This window comes from Neoarius graeffei, chromosome 10 (assembly GCF_027579695.1).
Source record: "Neoarius graeffei isolate fNeoGra1 chromosome 10, fNeoGra1.pri, whole genome shotgun sequence".
In the NCBI taxonomy this organism is placed as follows: Eukaryota; Metazoa; Chordata; class Actinopteri; order Siluriformes; family Ariidae; genus Neoarius; species Neoarius graeffei.
Window position 1 is genome coordinate 89,024,953 of NC_083578.1, and position 18,956 is coordinate 89,043,908.

General features: G+C 46.5%; 1 protein-coding gene across 6 annotated transcripts in view; it reads left to right on the plus strand.

Annotated features, from left to right (window-relative positions):
* The first annotated feature begins 4,305 nt into the window (after nucleotides 1-4,305).
* The window catches only part of sema6bb (sema domain, transmembrane domain (TM), and cytoplasmic domain, (semaphorin) 6Bb), a 247,084-nt gene continuing 232,433 nt past the window's right edge, over nucleotides 4,306-18,956 (plus strand). For 2 of the 6 annotated variants that reach the window (XM_060932577.1, XM_060932570.1), the window contains exon 1: nucleotides 4,306-4,350. In XM_060932577.1, the coding sequence (XP_060788560.1) occupies nucleotides 4,312-4,350 (39 nt within the window). In that variant the 5' untranslated portion in view covers nucleotides 4,306-4,311. Of the gene's footprint in view, nucleotides 4,856-18,956 lie in introns of all 6 variants that reach the window. The other 4 variants (XM_060932572.1, XM_060932571.1, XM_060932573.1 and 1 more) reach the window with 2 other exon arrangements.

Here is an 18,956-nt window from a genome sequence, read left to right on the forward strand (position 1 = left end):
TGATTGTTTTAGAGACAGTGGAAGAGAGTTCCTTCAGTTCTAGAAAATTCACCCAGTGCTGAATTAATTGTAATTGCTCAGGTGTAAAGTGAAGCCATTAAGAGCCGAATTAACTCCGGAGATTTGGGTGAGTCGAGACGTTATTCGTTCCCCGCCAGAGTCTTGTATAATTATTTATAATTACCAGAAGTGATTACTGAGAAAATTAATTCTGCTCAGTTCAGCAGAGTTAATTCTGCTCCATGTTTTGTTTTTTTGGCAAAGAGACAAAAAAGCCCACAAGTGAGAGAGAATAAAGAACTAACATTTGGATTGTGAACAAATGCTCGCCTGGAAAACCATCAAACCATCAAACCAGTCTGGCAGCCCTGCCTCATGGACTTTCACTCTGATCATAAGTGTATCACAGGATTAGTTCAGATTAGTCATGGGCCCTGTGGTAAGTGTTGCCAGATTGGGTGGGTTTGCCACCTAATTTGGATATTTTTAATCAGCTTTGATAATTAAAAAAAACCAAGCTTGAGTTATGTTAGAACACAATTTGGCCAAGTTGCATGTGTCTGAAATCATTTGCTGGATGCAAAACATTTGCTTTCATATCACATCCTGTTGCCGCGAGAACATATGGGCCAGTGTTTTCAAGGTCACGTGAAGGATTTGATATGGATAAAAACATGCAAAGCGCAAAGCAACATTACAACAAAATAGTCACACTGTATATTCCAAATTAATAAAGAGAAACGTTGGCAGAATCACGAAAACAAAAATAAAACTACAGATACTAAATGGAATGGAGTCAGTTTGGAATAAAAGCTTGTTAGCAGAAAATGAGTTAAATTTCATTATTATATGGTACGAGCTACTTCCGGTAAAATCATGCGCTCTGATTGGTTCCTTGGTGGGCAGAATTTTCCCGTAATGCCCGTAGGTGATTACGGACTTCCTTTTCAAGGCACCGGCTTTCAGTGTTACAAAAAACAAACATGGAAAAAACAGATGAACTGGAAATCAAAAACGTCCAAAAGACAAACAAGTGTCAGTGAGTTATTCAAGAAATGAGCAACAAAGAGCGTTCAGAAAGCACTAACCGCTAACAGAAATTCAGTTTTGAAATCGCTAGCCGTTTATTCTGCATGCGTGACTCAACTACGCTACAAATATGATGTGAGGGAAAGCAGCATCACGCTTCATTATAGCCTCGGTCACAACCGGCCGTACGTGCTCCTACGGCCGGTCTACGTGCAAAAAACGCAAGAAACGCACGGAGGGCGCGCGTGAAACCCACGGAGGGCGCGCGTGTGACGTGCTGATTTTTGAGCCATAGACTGGCCGCAGAGGTTCTTTGTCATGTCAAACAAACTCTACGGGCGCTTACGTTTTTTCAGGTTGCAAGACAAACTTACGGCCAACGTGCGTCTTTCTCCACGAACATAAAAAAACGCAGCGATTTGGGAAACGCCAAAAATCGCACGGCCAAAAAATCATACGTCCGGTTGTGACCTAGGCTTATAATAAGTATCTATTTTAATCTTAGAAAAAAAAGTATAATAAACTCCTTATTAGCCTCTCTTACTCGGTCTTTACGGGAAAATATCAGACCGAGGTTTTGACAGTACCACACAGCTATTAACATTGTGTCGGTGTGAGACTGCTTTATTAAAACTCTCAGAACACAAGCGAATAAGACGAAGCCGTGGGACGACGCCAAACTCAAGGTACAGATGAAAATTTGCGATGGCGATATATGAAACGTCCCAATGGACATGAAAATTGCCTTAATATCACTTTGAAGATTTTTTGTGTTTATGCCAGTCGGCTGATTTTCACATCATGTTACCTTATCCTATTCTGCGTTCATGTGCTATGGGAAGATGATATTTTCCAGTTGGGAAGTGGTATTTACCAGTGTGCTGTGTTCACATGCTTTTGTTGTTGTTGACAAATTAAAGATGGTGGACCAGATTCAGAATCAGGCCTGTTATTTGGCTAAAACAATTATAGATTGCCTTGTTCATCAGCTGCAGCAGGAATATGAGTTATCAAAAGTCAAAAGGTAAATAATGCTGAATATTTCCTGATCATGACAAGTAGAGATTTTCTTAACACATTGAATGCCACGCAGTTTTTGGAAATTTGGCTGTAGCCACAATGAGAGTAGCCAGTATCTAGATCATTGTTGGTGTTCTTTGGACAGCCACAGAATATTTTGTATTAGGCTATAATATACATATTATAATAATATAATATACATAACATGACTCGTTTAAAAGGTGAGAGTCAGCTTTCCGTAGGTGAAAACCACTTCTTTCTTGGTTCATAAGCTAGTCTTGTACCGCTCGCCGCCATGTTGAAAAGGTTAAAGTTCATCTTATCTCGGCAACTCATGTATCAAAATTTTCTACGAGTTGCCCAGTGGAAAATACCACAAGAGGGGCGTTCATGTGTGCTTTCCATGTCGGCGTTTGGTATTTACCATAATTCCCATAACACATGAACGCACCACTAGTGGTTAGTGTGTCCGGCTCTTGACTGGGAGATTGTGAGTTCTACTTCCAGTCAGGTCATACCAAAAACCATCATAAAAATGGTACCTGCTGCCTTCAAACTCTCGTGGTTACTAGAGGATTGACACCCCCCCCCCCCCCAACCCTAACGATGTGAGAGGCTGAGTGCTACTGAAACGGACATCGGTACTACCCAATGCACCTTAAGGGCATTGTAGGAGCTATTTGTTAGTTTTGTAAAGTTTAGTTTTTGTTTATAGTTTTTTTGTTGAAAATTTAATTTACTAATTATGAGTAACTTTGTTTGATTAACTTAAGTGTTTTCTTTATTTAGATTAGGTTTTGATAATATTTTTGTTAGTTAATTATTTGTTTAGCATATTTAGATTTGCATGGTTTATATTTTTGGTTAATTTTTTGGTAATTGGTTTAACACTGTGGACACTTGAGGTTATTTGAGAAAAGAAAGAAAGAAAGAAAGCACAACTTTATTCATCACACACTTGTGAAATTTCCTCTCTGCATTTAACCCATCTGAAGCAGTGAACACACACACACACACACACACACACACCCAGAGCAGTGGGCAGCCACACCAGAGTGCCCGGGGAGCAGTCGGGGTTCGGTACCTCGCTCAAGGGCACTTCAGCCCAAGGCCGCCCCACATCAACCTAACTGCATGTCTTTGAGCAATGAGCACACACACATACCCAGAGCAGTGGGCAGCCATGCTAACAGCACCCAGGGAGCAGTTGGTAGTTCGGTACCTCGCTCAAGGGCACCTCAGCCAAAGGCCGTCCCATATTAACCTAACCGCATGTCTTTGGACTGTGGGGGAAACCGGAGCACCTGGAGGAAACCCACGCAGACATGGGGAGAACATGCAAACTCTGCACAGAAAGGTTCTAACCCAGAACCTTCTTGCTGTGAGGTGACCGTGCTAACCACTACACCACCGTGCCGCCCAGTAGGTAGGCACATTGAGGACCAGCATGCGCCGGGGTGGGCCTATGGTTTTTTACCAGCGCAAGAGAGGCAGCAGCAGCCATGGTTTTCTGTGTTCTTTTGTCTCATCTCCTCTCATTATCTCTAGCCGCTTTATCCTGTTCTACAGGGTCGCAGGCGAGCTGGATCCTATCCCAGCTGACTACGGGCGAAAGGCGGGGTACACCCTGGACAAGTCGCCAGGTCATCACAGGGCTGACACATAGACACAGACAACCATTCACACTCACATTCACACCTACGCTCAATTTAGAGTCACCAGTTAACCTAACCTGCATGTCTTTGGACTGTAACATGCAAACTCCGCACAGAAAGGTCCTCACCGGCCACGGGGCTCGAACCCGTACCTTCTTGCTGTGAGGCGACAGTGCTAACCACTACACCACCGTGCCGCCTGCCTTTTGATTATGTTTTGTTTATTTTGTTTTTCTGGACAAATGGCCACTACAGACATGGTTAGTACCAGGACGGGAGACTGCCTAGGAAGACCAGGTCCTGGCACGGGACGGACTGATCGTTCACGTCCGAAGACTGTAGTTGTTGTGTTTTAATCGCAGGTCTATAGTTAGACGATCTTCATTCTTATAACAGTCGGACACACAGATTGCAAGATTTTTACTAGGATCTGGTCCAGTGTGACGTTTGTTCGGAGCCCCTGACACTCAGAAAGGTGCTATATTGTGTGTACTAGTTGTTATATTGTAACTGGCAACCGTGTGTGAACGCTCCCAATCTGGCAACCCGATATTGTTTTAAAGAGGCGCTGCTGCTGCTGGAGGACTCAGAGACGCGCGAGCGCCACATGCACAGCACCATCACACGGGGAGCAGTGTGTGTGTGTGTAAGTGTGTGTAAGTGTGTGTGTGTGTGTAAGTGTGTGTAAGTGTAAAAGTGAGAGTGTGCGTGTAAGTGTGTGTGTGTGAGAGTGTGTGTAAGTGTGTGTGTGTGAGAGTGTGTGTGTGTGTAAGTGAGAGTGTGTGTTTCTCCCGGGACAGGTGCTGCTGCTGCTGCTGTGTGTGTGTGTTTTTGTGTTTTGACGTGTGTGTGTGTGTGTGTGTGTGTGTGTGTGTGTGTGTGTGTGTGCGCGCGCGCCAAGCAAGCGGACAAACGGGACAAGCGGCGCGCGTGACAGTTGTCTCCAGCCAGCATGGCCCGGCGGCGGCGCGCGCTATCCGACCCGCACTTGGACAGGTGCGCGAGACAACAGGAGCTTTGACTTTCCTTCCCTTCCACATCTTCCTCCTCTCCCTCCTCTCCTCCCACACTCCTCCGCCACTCTGTGGATTTATTTGGCGTCCTCGTGCTGAGCTCGAGACTTGAGGAGCGCGCGTGCGGACGGAGAAACGGTGAGTGCGCGCGCGTGCATGCTTGCCCCGGTATAAAGTGCTGAATGAACCCCGCGCCCGGTCGCGTCCGCACTGCTGGGTCTGCATGGATCGGAACAGCGCGCGCGAGGATTCAGTCCCTCCCGGCTGAGGGTCCGAATTCAGCACTCATTTCAGTACTAATGAGGATAAACATGCGAATTAAATAACGTGAAGGCTTTAATTCAGCACTCTCTGCTGATTTAACGCAGCATGAATTCAGCACTATGACTGTCTTCAGTTCAGTTCCGTCTTGCTTTCATTCAGTACCACGGTGTGTGCTCAGTAGACTGCGAGGTTCATTCAGGACTCGGGGTGCTTCAGTGAAACCCAAACACAGCGCGGGGTGCTGATTAAACACCGTGTCAGTTCAGTACTTAACTCCGCGGAGTGACGTCATTAAATACAGTGCTAGGTGATAAATCTAATACACACATGGCAGGATGTAATTGTGAGTTAAATACTGTGTTATGTCAGTGTTGTGTTGATTCAGCACTGCAGCTTCATTCACTGAGGGATTTAATTCAGTACAGCGCTGGCTGTTCATTTCACTCTATTAATCCAGAACTGTGTTAATTCAGCACTTATTGTGTTAATTCAGTACTCAGTGCATTAATTTATTACAGTGTAAATTCAGTATTTCATGTGCTAATTCATTACAGTGTAAATTCAGTACTTAATGTGCTATTTTAATAGAGTATTAATTCAGTACTGCATGTGTTAATTCAGTGCTTTAGAGGCAGTCAGTATTCAGTACTGTGGTGATGTAATTAGCGCTGAGTGTGTGTTAATTCAGTAATTTGTGTCATTGATCAGTGTGTTCATGTAATGATGCTAAAATTGAACTCAAAGCTGTTCTAGTATTAATCAAACATCTGTGAGAGGGAGAGAAATACTTTTTGGTCTTATCAAACATGAATTTCATACTGAACATATTTCTCTTTCAAAAAAAAAAGGAAAACAAGTAATCAGAAATGAGTTATGCGGTGTTTTCCTGAACTTGTGTGTGTGTGTGTGTGTGTGTGTGTGTGAGAGAGAGAGAGAGAGAGATTTGGCTGTTAATGTATTGAGTTTGTTTTAAAGTGTCTGTGCACATTTGTTGCCATGATGTCACAAGGAACACACACACTTATTCTGTCTGTTCACTTGTTAACACACACACACACACACACACACACACACACACACACACCTGTCCCATGATGTGCTCTCTCTCTCTCTCTCTCTCTCTCTCTCTCTCTCTCTCTCTCTCTCTCTCACACACACACACACACCACCACTTACACACAACTGAAAAAAAAATCTTGTGTTTGCCAATTTAAGGCTCTGTGTTCTTTCAGGCGTGTGTGTGTGTGTGTGTGTGTGTGTATGTTGGGTTTCGGCCCTGTTTCAAATCTCCACTGAAGCGTCCTTTTGTCGTTCGTTGAGGTTTGTGGACTGGAAAGAGAGCCAGCAACGAAAGCAAAGTCTCCCTGGGGTCAGACGGAGAGAAAAGGAGGCAAGGAGAGAAGGAGAGATGGCAGAAAAAGAGGAGAAACATGACTGATAGAGGGAGGAAAGGATAAAGAAAGAAAGAAAGAAAGAAAGAAAGAAAGAGGGACAGAAATGGGAGGAAGTTAAAAAGTAAGGAGGAGAAAGGAAGAGAGATTAAAAAAGGGAGAGAAATGGAAGAGAAGAAAGAAGAGGAGAGGAAAAGGAGGAAAAGATGGGAGAGAAGGAAATGAGATAAAAGGAGACTCAAGAGTATCTCTCTCTCACTCACACACACACACACACACACACACACACACACACACACACACACTGCGTCATTTCTAGCTCATGTTGTTTGGTTCCTGTGTTGACTCATTTGGTATGTGTGTGTGTTTTCTCCAGCTGTACGATATTCCCATGATACTGAACTCTTCCTCTCGGAGGTTTTATGATCACTGTGTGTCAGAGACGAGGCTGTGTTACTCAGCCTGAAAGACTCATCACTATGTCAGCATATCAGTGTGGCATCAGTGAAGAAGTGGGCAGGGCTTAAGGTGGAAATTTACATCAGATGATTCTGAGTGGGACGGACTTGTATTTCTTGTCATTGACACCTACATTCGCGCAAAAATAAAGACGTGAACATTAGAGATCAGACACGTCTCAAACCAGTTGTAAACACTTTCTACACTATTACCCTGATGGAGAAATCCGAATCCTATGAATATGCAAATTCAGCCAGTATAAGCCCCACCCCCTTCACCTGATTGCGATTGGATTCGATTAGATGAGATAGAACTTTATTGATCCCTTTGGGCAGGTTCCCTCAGGGAAATTAAAATTCCAGTAGCATCATTACAGGATAAACAGAGAATAGAAAATAGAGAAAACTTCTAGATAAATTAAGTATTTACAACCCCAATTCCAAAAAAGTTGGGACAAAGTACAAATTGTAAATAAAAACAGAATGCAATGATGTGGAAGTTTCAAAATTCCATATTTTATTCAGAATAGAACATAGATGACATATCAAATGTTTAAACTGGGAAAATGTATCATTTAAAGAGAAAAATTAGGTGATTTTAAATTTCATGACAACAACACATCTCAAAAAAGTTGGGACAAGGCCATGTTTCCCACTGTGAGACATCCCCTTTTCTCTTTACAACAGTCTGTAAACGTCTGGGGACTGAGGAGACAAGTTGCTCAAGTTTAGGGATAGGAATGTTAACCCATTCTTGTCTAATGTAGGATTCTAGTTGCTCAACTGTCTTAGGTCTTTTTTGTCGTATCTTCCGTTTTATGATGCGCCAAATGTTTTCTATGGGTGAAAGATCTGGACTGCAGGCTGGCCAGTTCAGTACCCGGACCCTTCTTCTACACAGCCATGATGCTGTAATTGATGCAGTATGTGGTTTGGCATTGTCATGTTGGGAAATGCAAGGTCTTCACTGAAAGAGACGTCGTCTGGATGGGAGCATATGTTGCTCTAGAACCTGGATATACCTTTCAGCATTGATGGTGTCTTTCCAGATGTGTAAGTTGCCCATGCCACACGCACTAATGCAACCCCATACCATCAGAGATGCAGGCTTCTGAACTGAGCGCCGATAACAACTTGGGTCGTCCTTCTCCTCTTTAGTCCGAATGACACGGCGTCCCTGATTTCCATAAAGAACTTCACATTTTGATTCGTCTGACCACAGAACAGTTTTCCACTTTGCCACAGTCCATTTTAAATGAGCCTTGGCCCAGAGAAGACGTCTGCGCTTCTGGATCATGTTTAGATACGGCTTCTTCTTTGAACTATAGAGTTTTAGCTGGCAACGGCAGATGGCACGGTGAATTGTGTTCACAGATAATGTTCTTTGGAAATATTCCTGAGCCCATTTTGTGATTTCCAATACAGAAGCATGCCTGTATGTGATGCAGTGCTGTCTAAGGGCCCGAAGATCACGGGCACCCAGTATGGTTTTCCGGCCTTGACCCTTACGCACAGAGATTCTTCCAGATTCTCTGAATCTTTTGATGATATTATGCACTGTAGATGATGATATGTTCAAACTCTTTGCAATTTTACACTGTCGAACTCCTTTCTGATATTGCTCCACTATTTGTCGGCGCAGAATTAGGGGGATTGGTGATCCTCTTCCCATCTTTACTTCTGAGAGCCGCTGCCACTCCAAGATGCTCTTTTTATACCCAGTCATGTTAATGACCTATTGCCAGTTGACCTAATGAGTTGCAATTTGGTCCTCCAGCTGTTCCTTTTTTGTACCTTTAACTTTTCCAGCCTCTTATTGCCCCTGTCCCAACTTTTTTGAGATGTGTTGCTGTCATGAAATTTCAAATGAGCCAATATTTGGCATGAAATTTCAAAATGTCTCACTTTCGACATTTGATATGTTGTCTATGTTCTATTGTGAATACAATATCAGTTTTTGAGATTTGTAAATTATTGCGTTCCATTTTTATTTACAATTTGTACTTTGTCCCAACTTTTTTGGAATTGGGTTTGTACATATACAAAAAAGAAAAATAAAAAAGTCCAGCAGGAGAGGTACTGCACATTTATATTGCACATTGTCCAGTATTGCTTTTTGTCAGGCTAGCCTACTGCTCCTTCCCGTCCTCTGTCCTCCTGTTACCCCTCCTCGCCCCCAGAGAGGAGTTGTACAGTCTGATGGCGTGAGGGACAAAGGAGTTTTTGAGTCTGTTCGTCCTGCACTTGGAAAGGAGCATTCTGTCACTGAACAGGCTCCTCTGGTTGCTGATGACGGTGTGCAGAGGGTGACTGGCATCGTCCATGATGTTCAATAGTTTGTCCATAGTCCTCTTCTCTGCCACCGTCACCAGAGAGTCCAGCTTCATGCCGACCACAGAGCCGGCCCGCCTGATCAGTTTGTCCAGCCTGGATGTGTCCTTCTTGGATGTGCTGCCCCCCCCAGCACACCACGGTGTAAAACAGGACACTGGCGACCACAGACTGATAGAACATCCACAGGAGTTTCCTGCAGATGTTAAAGGACCGCAGCCTCCTCAGGAAGTATAGCCTGCTCTGTCCCTTCCTGTACAGGTGGTTGGTGTTGCAAGTCCAGTCCAGCTTGCTGTCCAGCCACAGCCCGAGGTACTTGTAGGAATCCACAGCCTCCACCTCGACTCCCTTGGTCAGAACTGGTTGTGACCTTGGTCTGGACCTCCCAAAGTCAATGACCAGCTCCTTGGTCTTCAAGGTGTTGAGCTGCAGATGGTTCCTGTTGCACCAAATGGCAAAGTCCCTCACCAGGCTCCTATACTCCTCCTCTCTCTCGTCCCTGATACACCCCACTATGGCTGTGTCATCGGCGAACTTCTGAATGTGACACGACTCCGAGTTGTAGCAGAAATTGGCGGTGTTCAGGGTGAAGAGAAGAGGGGCCAGCACCGTGCCCTGGGGTGCTCTGGTGCTGCTAATCATGGTGTCAGACATGATGTCCTTCAGCCTGACGTATTGCGGCCTGTCGGTGAGGTAGCTGGAGATCCAGGTAACCAGGCGGGGTCCACTCACATCCTGTTCAGTTTGTCCTGAAGCATAAGGGGCTGGATGGTGTTGAAGGCACTTGAGAAGTCCAAGAAGAGGATCCTGGATTGGCTCTTGGATGTTTTCAGTTACCGGTGACATTTTCAACACCATAATAAGATGTAAATATTTTATAAATTTCAGGACATTTAAAGTGTGTGCGTGTGCGCAAGACACTCTGGTTGGTTTTATTTTTTTCCCAGCGAATGATGACCATCAAGTGAAAAACACTAATCCTCTCTGAACTGCTTGTGTGTGTGTGTGTGTGTGTGTGTGTGTGTGTGTGTGTGTGTGTAAGTGTAAGAGACTTCCTTGACACACACAGAGCTCGGGTAACCTCCGACTGTTCATTCTGGCAACCTCGGCCTCTACGTAATTACCAGGGCACCATAGTGTGTGTGTGTGTCTTGTCCTTCCTGAATGTGCTTCTGTATCAAACGCAACACTCGGTACAATTGGTGGAGCCTCTGTGTCCAGGGAACAGGTGCTGCACTTACAGGGGGCGGGCACACACACACACACACACACACACACACACACACACACACACACACACACACACACACAGGGTTGCCTCAGGGGGTTTTGTGTCACTTGGCCTATCGGGATCAGCACACACTCCTCCTCCTGTTTCACTCATTCATTCCAGCTCTGTCTCCATCCTTCTCTCATCCTGTCTTCCCTCTTCCGGACTGATAGCACACTCGTTACTCTGCACTCGTCTTTCTGCTTCTGTGTCATTCCGTCTCTGGGGGATATGGGGGGAAGGAACAAGGGAGGGAAGAAGGGAGAGAGAGGAGTGAGAGACAGTGGAAGAAATGAGCTGTCTCACTTGTTCTCTCTCTCTCGTGCTGAGACACTCGGCCCCACTGTGAGTGTGAATGGGACAAATTGAGCGTAACCGTGTCACCACTTAGCATGAGTAGGGCGCCTAGAGAGAGGGGGTGAAGAGGGGAGCAGAGCCCCTCTGTCAGTCTGTGTGTGTGTGTGTGTGTGTGTGTGTGTGTGTGTAAAAATTACTTTCCCAGAATATCGAATTCAACACTGCTGCCCAGCCTTCGACCTGCGGGTAATTATGAGGTGTGAAGGTGTGAGGTTGGGCAGGGCAAGAGACGTGTGTGTGTGTGTGTGTGTGTGTGTGTGTGTGTGTGTGTGTGTGAGAGAGAAGGTGAAATAGAGAGAGGGTGAGAGACAGAGAGAGAGAGAGAGGGAGACGTGGTGTTGTGTACAGACAGTGTGTTTATACTCAGTGAAGGATGTGTGCGGTTTCCATGGGAACGATTATCAGGTTAACAAGTGACCCAGTGACCCTCACTAACCACATTTCCCATCATGCACTGCGTCTCTCAGGGTTAAGGGTGTCCCTGACCTTTCCCTTTCCACCCCATGTACAGCAAGACGGAGGGCTGGGAGTTTCCTGTCTTTCTTTCTTTCTCTCTCTCTCTCTCTCTCTCTCTCTCTCTACTCTTTTGTGTTTGTATCGACTCTGTCTCTTATCCAGAGAGACAAGAAAAGAAGCAAAAGAGAAAAAAAATGAATAAATATGACAGAAAAAAGAAAAGAAGTGAGGTAGGATGGAATGTGAGAGAGCAGAGAATGAAGATGAAAGGAAGAGGCGAGAGGATGTGAGCGAGGCGTTCAGAGTAAATAGAGGATAATGAAGAATAGAAAAACAGACAGAGATGAAAGTGTGTACGGAAGTCCGTAAACGAGGTGCAGGCTGATGGACTGTGTATCACTGACAGGTTTTTATTGTCCTCGCGTTCAGACTCATTACGAACATTTGGCATCCTGTCCTCGTGTTCTGTCCTCACATCCTGACCTCGCGTTCAGACTCATTCTGAGTGTCTGTTGATTGGCTTGGGTTTGGAAACGTAAGGATCTGTACGAGATCGCAGTGGAGAACTCCAACTGAGAGGACTTGAGTGACCTTTTATGTTGTGAGACTTGGTCATGTGACTTAGTCATGTGACCTTCTGATGGAGGTAATATTTATCTGCTGCTGTACATGTAGCTTCATCATGCTTATTTTATCGAGAAACGGAATAACCAGCTCGCTGTTTACGCTAAGCCACTTTCTCCTGCTAGCTGCAGCTATTAAAACATCATGTTCTGAAGCGATGAACTTCTTACAGTAACACTAACGAGCCAGATGAGGGTGGGTGAACTCAACAAGCTAAATAACTTAACCTCAGCCTGAAATACGAGTATGGCTGATTTAATTAAAATGGCATTGAAAAACTGTAATTAGTAAATCTTTTTCTTTCTTTCCTTCCTTCCCTCCCTCTCTCCCTCCCTCATGGCGTGGTGTGGGTGGAATGTAATCCCAATCTCAAGGTCATCTAAAGTGCAGATGTGGTGAAGATGCTCCACTGCTGGTGCTGACTGTAACGTTTTGAACGTCGTGTTCATTACTGAGGAATTCAGGCGTGTTCGGAATTCCAGGAAACTGATTTATCTGTGGGACTTCCTCTGTTTAATTTCTTTAGGGAGCATCCACTCGCTCTCTGATCACTATTCCACCTGCAGGTGATCTCCACAGAGCCGGCTGCTGGTTCCATCAGTGTCCGTTCCAGTCACTGAGGAACTAAGTGGGCTGAGGTTGATGGGTTGCACATGTGAAGAGGAAAGCAGTAAATCTCACCATGTCATGGCACAGTGAAATGATTTCATTTCGGAAAATGTCTGACTCGATCTGAAATGACATTTGCTACCTATCCAGATGATGTACACAGCTGGAAATCAAAACTGAGGATGGGGAAAGTATCATGGAGTTCAGCTCAATATAAGAGAATGATCAGCGTTAAATGAATAAGATAGATACTTTATTAATCCCAGAGGGAAATTCAAGGTATCCAGTAACATTTCCACATTGCAGTTCAGATTATTTCAGTAACGTTTATTTATAAATGAATTCTGATGTCGAATGGACTCACAAGGCGGAGTCTGACAGCACCAGTGAGGCAGAGTGAGTCTGAATATTGAAGCTGAACGAGTCCGATTGGTGAGGCAGAATGAGTCTCGGTGTGTTAGTGAGGCTGAGGGAGTCTGATTCGTGAGGCTGAGTGTTTGTGTCGAGGTTTGATGAGTGAAATAGAGGTGTATCTGATTGGTGGGATGTTGAGTTTGCAGTAAACTGACTAGTAGGGTGGAAGCGAGTCTGATTGGTGGAAGCGAGTCTGATTGGTTGGGTGGTGGGGTAGAAGCGAGTCTGATTGGTGGGGTGGAAGCAAGTCTGATTGCTGGGACAGTGGTGTGGAAGCGAGTCTGATTGCTGGAATGGTGGTGTGGAAGCGAGTCTGATTGGTGGGGTAGAAGTGAGTCTAATTGGTGGAACGGTAGTGTGGAAGCAAGTCTGATTGCTGGGACGGTGGGGTGGAAGCGAATCTGATTGGTGGGACGGTGGTGTGGAAGCGAGTCTGATTGGTGGGGTAGAAGCGAGTCTGATTGGTGGGGTGGAAGTGAGTCTGATTGGTGGGGTGGAAGCGAGTCTGATTGGTGGGACAGTGGTGTGGAAGCGAGTCTGATTGCTGGGACAGTGGTGTGGAAGCGAATCTGATTAGTGGAGTAGAGGGGTGGAAGTGAGTCTGATTAGTGGAGTAGAGGGGTGGAAGTGAGTCTGATTGGTGGGGTGGAAGCGAGTCTGATTGGTGGGGTAGAAGCGAGTCTGATTGGTGGGGTGGAAGCGAGTCTGATTGGTGGGGTGGAAGCGAGTCTGATTGGTGGGGTAGAAGCGAGTCTGATTGGTGGGATGGTGGTGTGGACGCGAGTCTGATTGCTGGGACAGTGGTGTGGAAGCGAATCTGATTGGTGGGGTGGAAGCGAGTCTGATTGGTGGAACGGTGGTGTGGAAGCAAGTCTGATTGCTGGGACAGTGGGGTGTAAGTGAATCTGATTGGTGGTGTGGAAGTGAGTCTGGTGGAACGGTGGTGTGGAAGCGAGTCTGCTTGCTGGGACAGTGGGGTGGAAGCGAATCTGATTGGTGGGGTGGAAGCGAGTCTGATTGGTGGGACAGTGGGGTGGAAGCGAGTCTGATTGGTGGGGTGGTGGGGTGGAAGCGAGTCTGATTGGTGGGGTGGAAGCGAGTCTGACTGGTGGGGTAGAAGCGAGTCTGATTGGTGGGACGTGGTGTGGAAGCGAGTCTGATTGGTGGGACGGTGGTGTGGAAGCAAGTCTGATTGCTGGGACAGTGGTGTGGAAGCGAATCTGATTGGTGGGGTGGAAGCGAGTCTGATTGGTGGGACAATGGGGTGGAAGCGAGTCTGATTAGTGGAGTAGAGGGGTGGAAGCGAGTCTGATTGGTGGGGTAGAAGCGAGTCTGATTGGTGGGGTGGTGGGGTAGAAGCGAGTCTGATTGGTGGGGTAGAAGTGAGTCTGATTGGTGGGACGGTGGTGTGGAAGTGAGTCTGATTGCTGGGATGGTGGTGTGGAAGCGAATCTGATTAGTGGAGTGGAAGCGAGTCTGATTGGTGGGACAGTGGAGTGGAAGCAAGTCTGATTGCTGAGACAGTGGGGTGTAAGTGAATCTGATTGGTGGTGTGGAAGCGAGTCTGGTTGCTGGGACAGTGGGGTGGAAGCGAGTCTGATTGGTGGGACAGTGGGGTGGAAGCGAGTCTGGTTGCTGGGACAGTGGGGTGGAAATGAGTCTAATTGGTGGAACAGTGGGGTGGAAGCCAGTCTGATTGGTGGAACGGTGGGGTGGAAGCGAGTCTGATTGGTGGGATGGAGGGGTAGAAGCAAGTCTGATTGGTGGAAGTGAGTTGTAAAGGCTGTAGATTAAAACATTTGGCTTTGTTCATATGGATAGCAGGCTGGAAGATGCTAAGAAACAGAGATTTGTGTCTGCGTGTGTGTGTGTGTGTGATGAGAGGCTTTGCTTTGACAAGTTCACAATGGTGTTGAAGAAAGCACTTAAAATGTTACTGAATGAAAGACCATGTGTTTGGGTTGGATACCAGTGTGTGTGTGTGTGTGTGTGTGTGTGTGTGTGTGTGTGTGAGACAGAGAGAGAATGACATGGATGGTGAAAAACGGTAAATGAATGAAACCTTCTCTGGTGTGAATAAAGAGAGGTGTGTGTATGTGTGTGTGTGTGGTTTGTTAATAAGTGGAGAAACGAATGAGGCCCTCACCAGGAGCTGGATGTGGAAAGAGATGGAGAGAGTGATGGAGATAAATCAGTAAAAAGAGGAATGCAGGAGGATGAGGATGGTTTCTTTCTTTTTTCTGTTCTTGTCTTTCTCTTTGTTTTTTGTCTTTCTTGCTTTATTCTTTCTGTATCTCTTTTTCTGATGGAAATATGGAGATAAAACAGCAAAGACAGAGGAGTGCAAGAGTATGAGCATGCTAAACACTCTACTTCTTTTTGTATTTCATTCTTCTGTTTCTCTCTGTGCGTCTTTATTTTATTGCTGTCTTATTCTACATACGTCTTTTTCTCATTCCTTTTTCTTTGTTTGCTGAGTTGTTTGCTTTCTTCCATCTTTTGTTTTGCACTGCTCCTTGTAAAACTTAGTTGGAAGCACAAGTGTTACCTGCAGGGCATTTCTGCCTGTTGCACCTCTGCTGGTGCCAGTGGGCCAGCCACAGGGTCATCAGCTGGGAGCCACCCTTCACAGATGTTTCGCCCCTTTGAACCCAGAACATCTCTAGGTGGTGGGGCAGCGATAGGGACGTCTCCCTACCGGTCCCTGTGGCTGGCCCTAAGATCCTTGGTTCCCCCACTTTGGGTCTCTTCTTCTGAGCCAGAGCCAGAAGCTCCCTTTCTCTGCCTCCTCAGCCAGTTCCCTGAGGGTCTTCTTCTACTTGGACCCGGTGACTCCAAGGGTCTTCAGTGGCTGCTGAGTGAATTTTCCAACAAAGCCTCTGCACCTGACTTCGACAGGGTAGGTACATACCTTCCACCCTGCTTCTGTACAAGCTACAGCAAGCTCGCTGTACTTCTTTTTTCTTTCGAAGGCTGCCTCCATCATTTCTTCCCATGGTACTGTGAGTTCTGCCAAGATTACCGTCTTAGCAGAGGTGGACCACAGAATGATATCTGGCTGTAGGGAAGTAATAACTATTTTGGGAGGGAACTTGAGCTGCTGGTCGAGGTCAACCTTCATCTGCCACTTGTATCCGGATTTCAAGGTGGACCACTCCCTCTGGCTGATGTTTCTTGCTTCCGATCCTTGTTTAACGAAACCTATCCAAGGTTTGGAGAATGATGGGCTGGCTCTGTTGGATTTGAGCCTGCATTCCTCAGACACCTCTGCCAGTTTCCAGAGCACTTGGTCGTGGCGCCATCTGTATTGGCCCTGGGTCAGAGCTGTTTTGCAGCCAGTGAGGATGTGCTGCAAGCTTGGATTTTGTGCATCACAAAGGCTGCAGCAGGTTTCTGAGCCATACCAGAGGTCCAAATTCTGGGGGCTTGGGAGGATGTCATAGGTGGACCTGATGAGGAAGCTCAGTCTTGCTTGAGGGATATTCCACATGTTGGCCCACTTTACGACTCTGTTGGTAACTGTCTCCCAGTTTGTCCACCTTCCTTGCTGACGCTGGCTCACAGCTCTGATCCTTAGTTCTTCATCCTCCATTCTGGTGACTTCTGAGACCACCAGCTCTTTTCTCTCCTTTTTCATGGCTTTGGACCACATCTTGGGGGCTGGTCCCCACCCCAGCCCTGCCTTGCCCTGCTGTAACCGCCCAACTATTTCCCAGTGTTGTAGTTGGCTGACAGCCTGGTCCACTGCTTGTTCAGCCCTCCATTTGTGCCCTGTTTGCACTGATGCCTTGGCTTGTTGCACAACTGAATCAGGTGAGTCTCTTAGCTCAAACACGAGCCTCACATTTACCAGCTTGTAGCCCAGATTGAGTGACTTCAGTGGTAACTGGAGTGTGTTCTTTTCAAACAGGGCAGCACTGGAGAGGCACTGAGGTAGACCTAGCCACTTGCAGATGTAGTTGTTTGCTTTCAGGTCCATCCTCTGTATTGTTGTTGCAGAGGTCTCACTCAACTTCAGCAGCCACATCAGATGATAGTAAAGGGTGAATTGATAGCACCAGGTCTTGAATTTTCCTGGCAGGCGGCTTTGGTCTAGCTTCACCAGGCCTTCTGAGAGTTGTGACATGACGGAGTGAGCCATGTGCTTGTCTGAGAGCTCAGCAGTGTATAGCCTCCCAAGGCTTCACACTGGCTGCTCTGCCAACAGTGGGATCTTCTCTCCATTGACAGAGAAGACGATGTTGTCATTCCTGGATCCTTTCCGAATGGACAGGCTTTGAGACTTAGCTGGTTTGATTTTCATCCTCGCCCAGCTGAGGAGCTCCTCAGGTCTCATCAACAGTCGAGTTCTACAAGCAGCTGTTTGTAGGAGTATTGTAACATCATCCATGTAGCTTCTCATGGCTGGAAGATACTGTCCTATTTCGGCTCTAACTTCTTGGGCCATCTGTCTTGCACCAGTGAAGATGACTTCGAAGGCAGCTGTAAACAGGATGGGTGAGATTGAACAACCCATCGCTATGCCTTTCTCGAGCTGCTGCCAATCAGTTGTTATTTCCTGGGTTGTGAAGAAAGCGTAGAAGTTGTTGAAGTAGGCAGAAACTATATCTTGGATGCAGGTAGGCATGTGGAAAAAATTGAGCGTGTAGGTGATGAGCTGGCGCGGGACGTATTTGCCAGGTCCAGCCAGACTACATGGAGGTCTAGCTTCTTGCCTTTGGCTGTCTGAATTTGTTCCCAGATCATGGCAGTGTTCGTCACAGCCAGGAAATCCTGGGACCCCTGCCTTCTGGCAGCTGGTATCGATGTAGTTGTCATGCGTCTAGCCACCACTGTGAAGAAAATCCTCCTTTCCATGTTAAGCAGGGCAATGCCTCGAAATTGGGTGTTGTTATGGAAGTTTTTCTCTTTGGGAATGAAGGTGGTTACAGCTCTACACCATGCCGATGGGATAGACTTAGTTTCCCAGGCAGCTCTCATTAGCTTCCACAGTCACTTCAACACCATGGGGCAGTTCTTATATACCTTGTAGGGTACGCCGTTTGGTCCAGGTGCTGATGCAGATCTTGCTTTTCTCAGCACCTGCTTGATTTCTGTCTACTTGGGAGGTGTAGTATCGAATTTGAAGGCAGGTTCCGGAGGGCAGGGAACATACCCTGGTGAGCCAAGGGGGATATTCTTATTGCTGTTGCCAAGCTGTTCCCTGATGTGGTTCTCTAGTTCCTGTGGGGTGGTTTTGAGCTTCCCAGACTTCTCCTCTTCAAGCAGGTCTTGGGTGTACTTGAAGGGGTCTCAGAAGAAGCTAGTGCATGCTTGCTCCTTTCTGCTCCTGCGTTTGCAAATCCACTCTGCTCTCCTGAGGTTGGTAATCCTGGATCTTAGCTGGTCCCAGAGAGCTTTGAGACCCTCCTTCGCTCGCACATGTTTCTAGTTTGCACATGGGTTCTCCTCCCACATTTTGCCTTCCCTTGATGGATGTGCAGGCTCCGTTGTATTGTCACGTGCCTTCCTCCATGCTTTCCGGAGAAGTCGTCTTTCCTTCACCCACTTAAGGATTTCTCTTTCTCTCCTTCCTTACTGCTTGGGGGTGATCAGCACCTTGGGCATTTCCCCAAACCTCTGCCTGCCTTCTTCATAGATTATGTTCCTAAAGACATTGATTTTGGCTGTTGTGCTGCCGTTTAGCGAGTTCTGGAGGATTGGGTGTAGCTTCTGTTCAAAGGATCTCCATGCCTCTTTGTCACTGGCTTTTGACCACCTGACTTTGTCCTGGCGGATTGGCTTCTCTTTTGGTGGTGCTCTTGTGGATTGGCTGCTTGCAGGCTCAGCACGTGTTGCTTGCAGTGAGGCATGTTCGTGCTGCTGGTGTTGCACTTCCTTCGGGGAAGGCTACTAGGGCTCCTCTCTCTCACCTTCAGTAATAGTGGATTCAACAGCATTGTGGTGCTCAACCGGGTTTTGAGTCCTCCTTGTCTCACCTGCAGAAGCAGTACAAGTTTGCACATGGGTTCTCCTCCCACATTTTGCCTTCCCTTGATGGATGTGCAGGCTCCGTTGTATTGTCA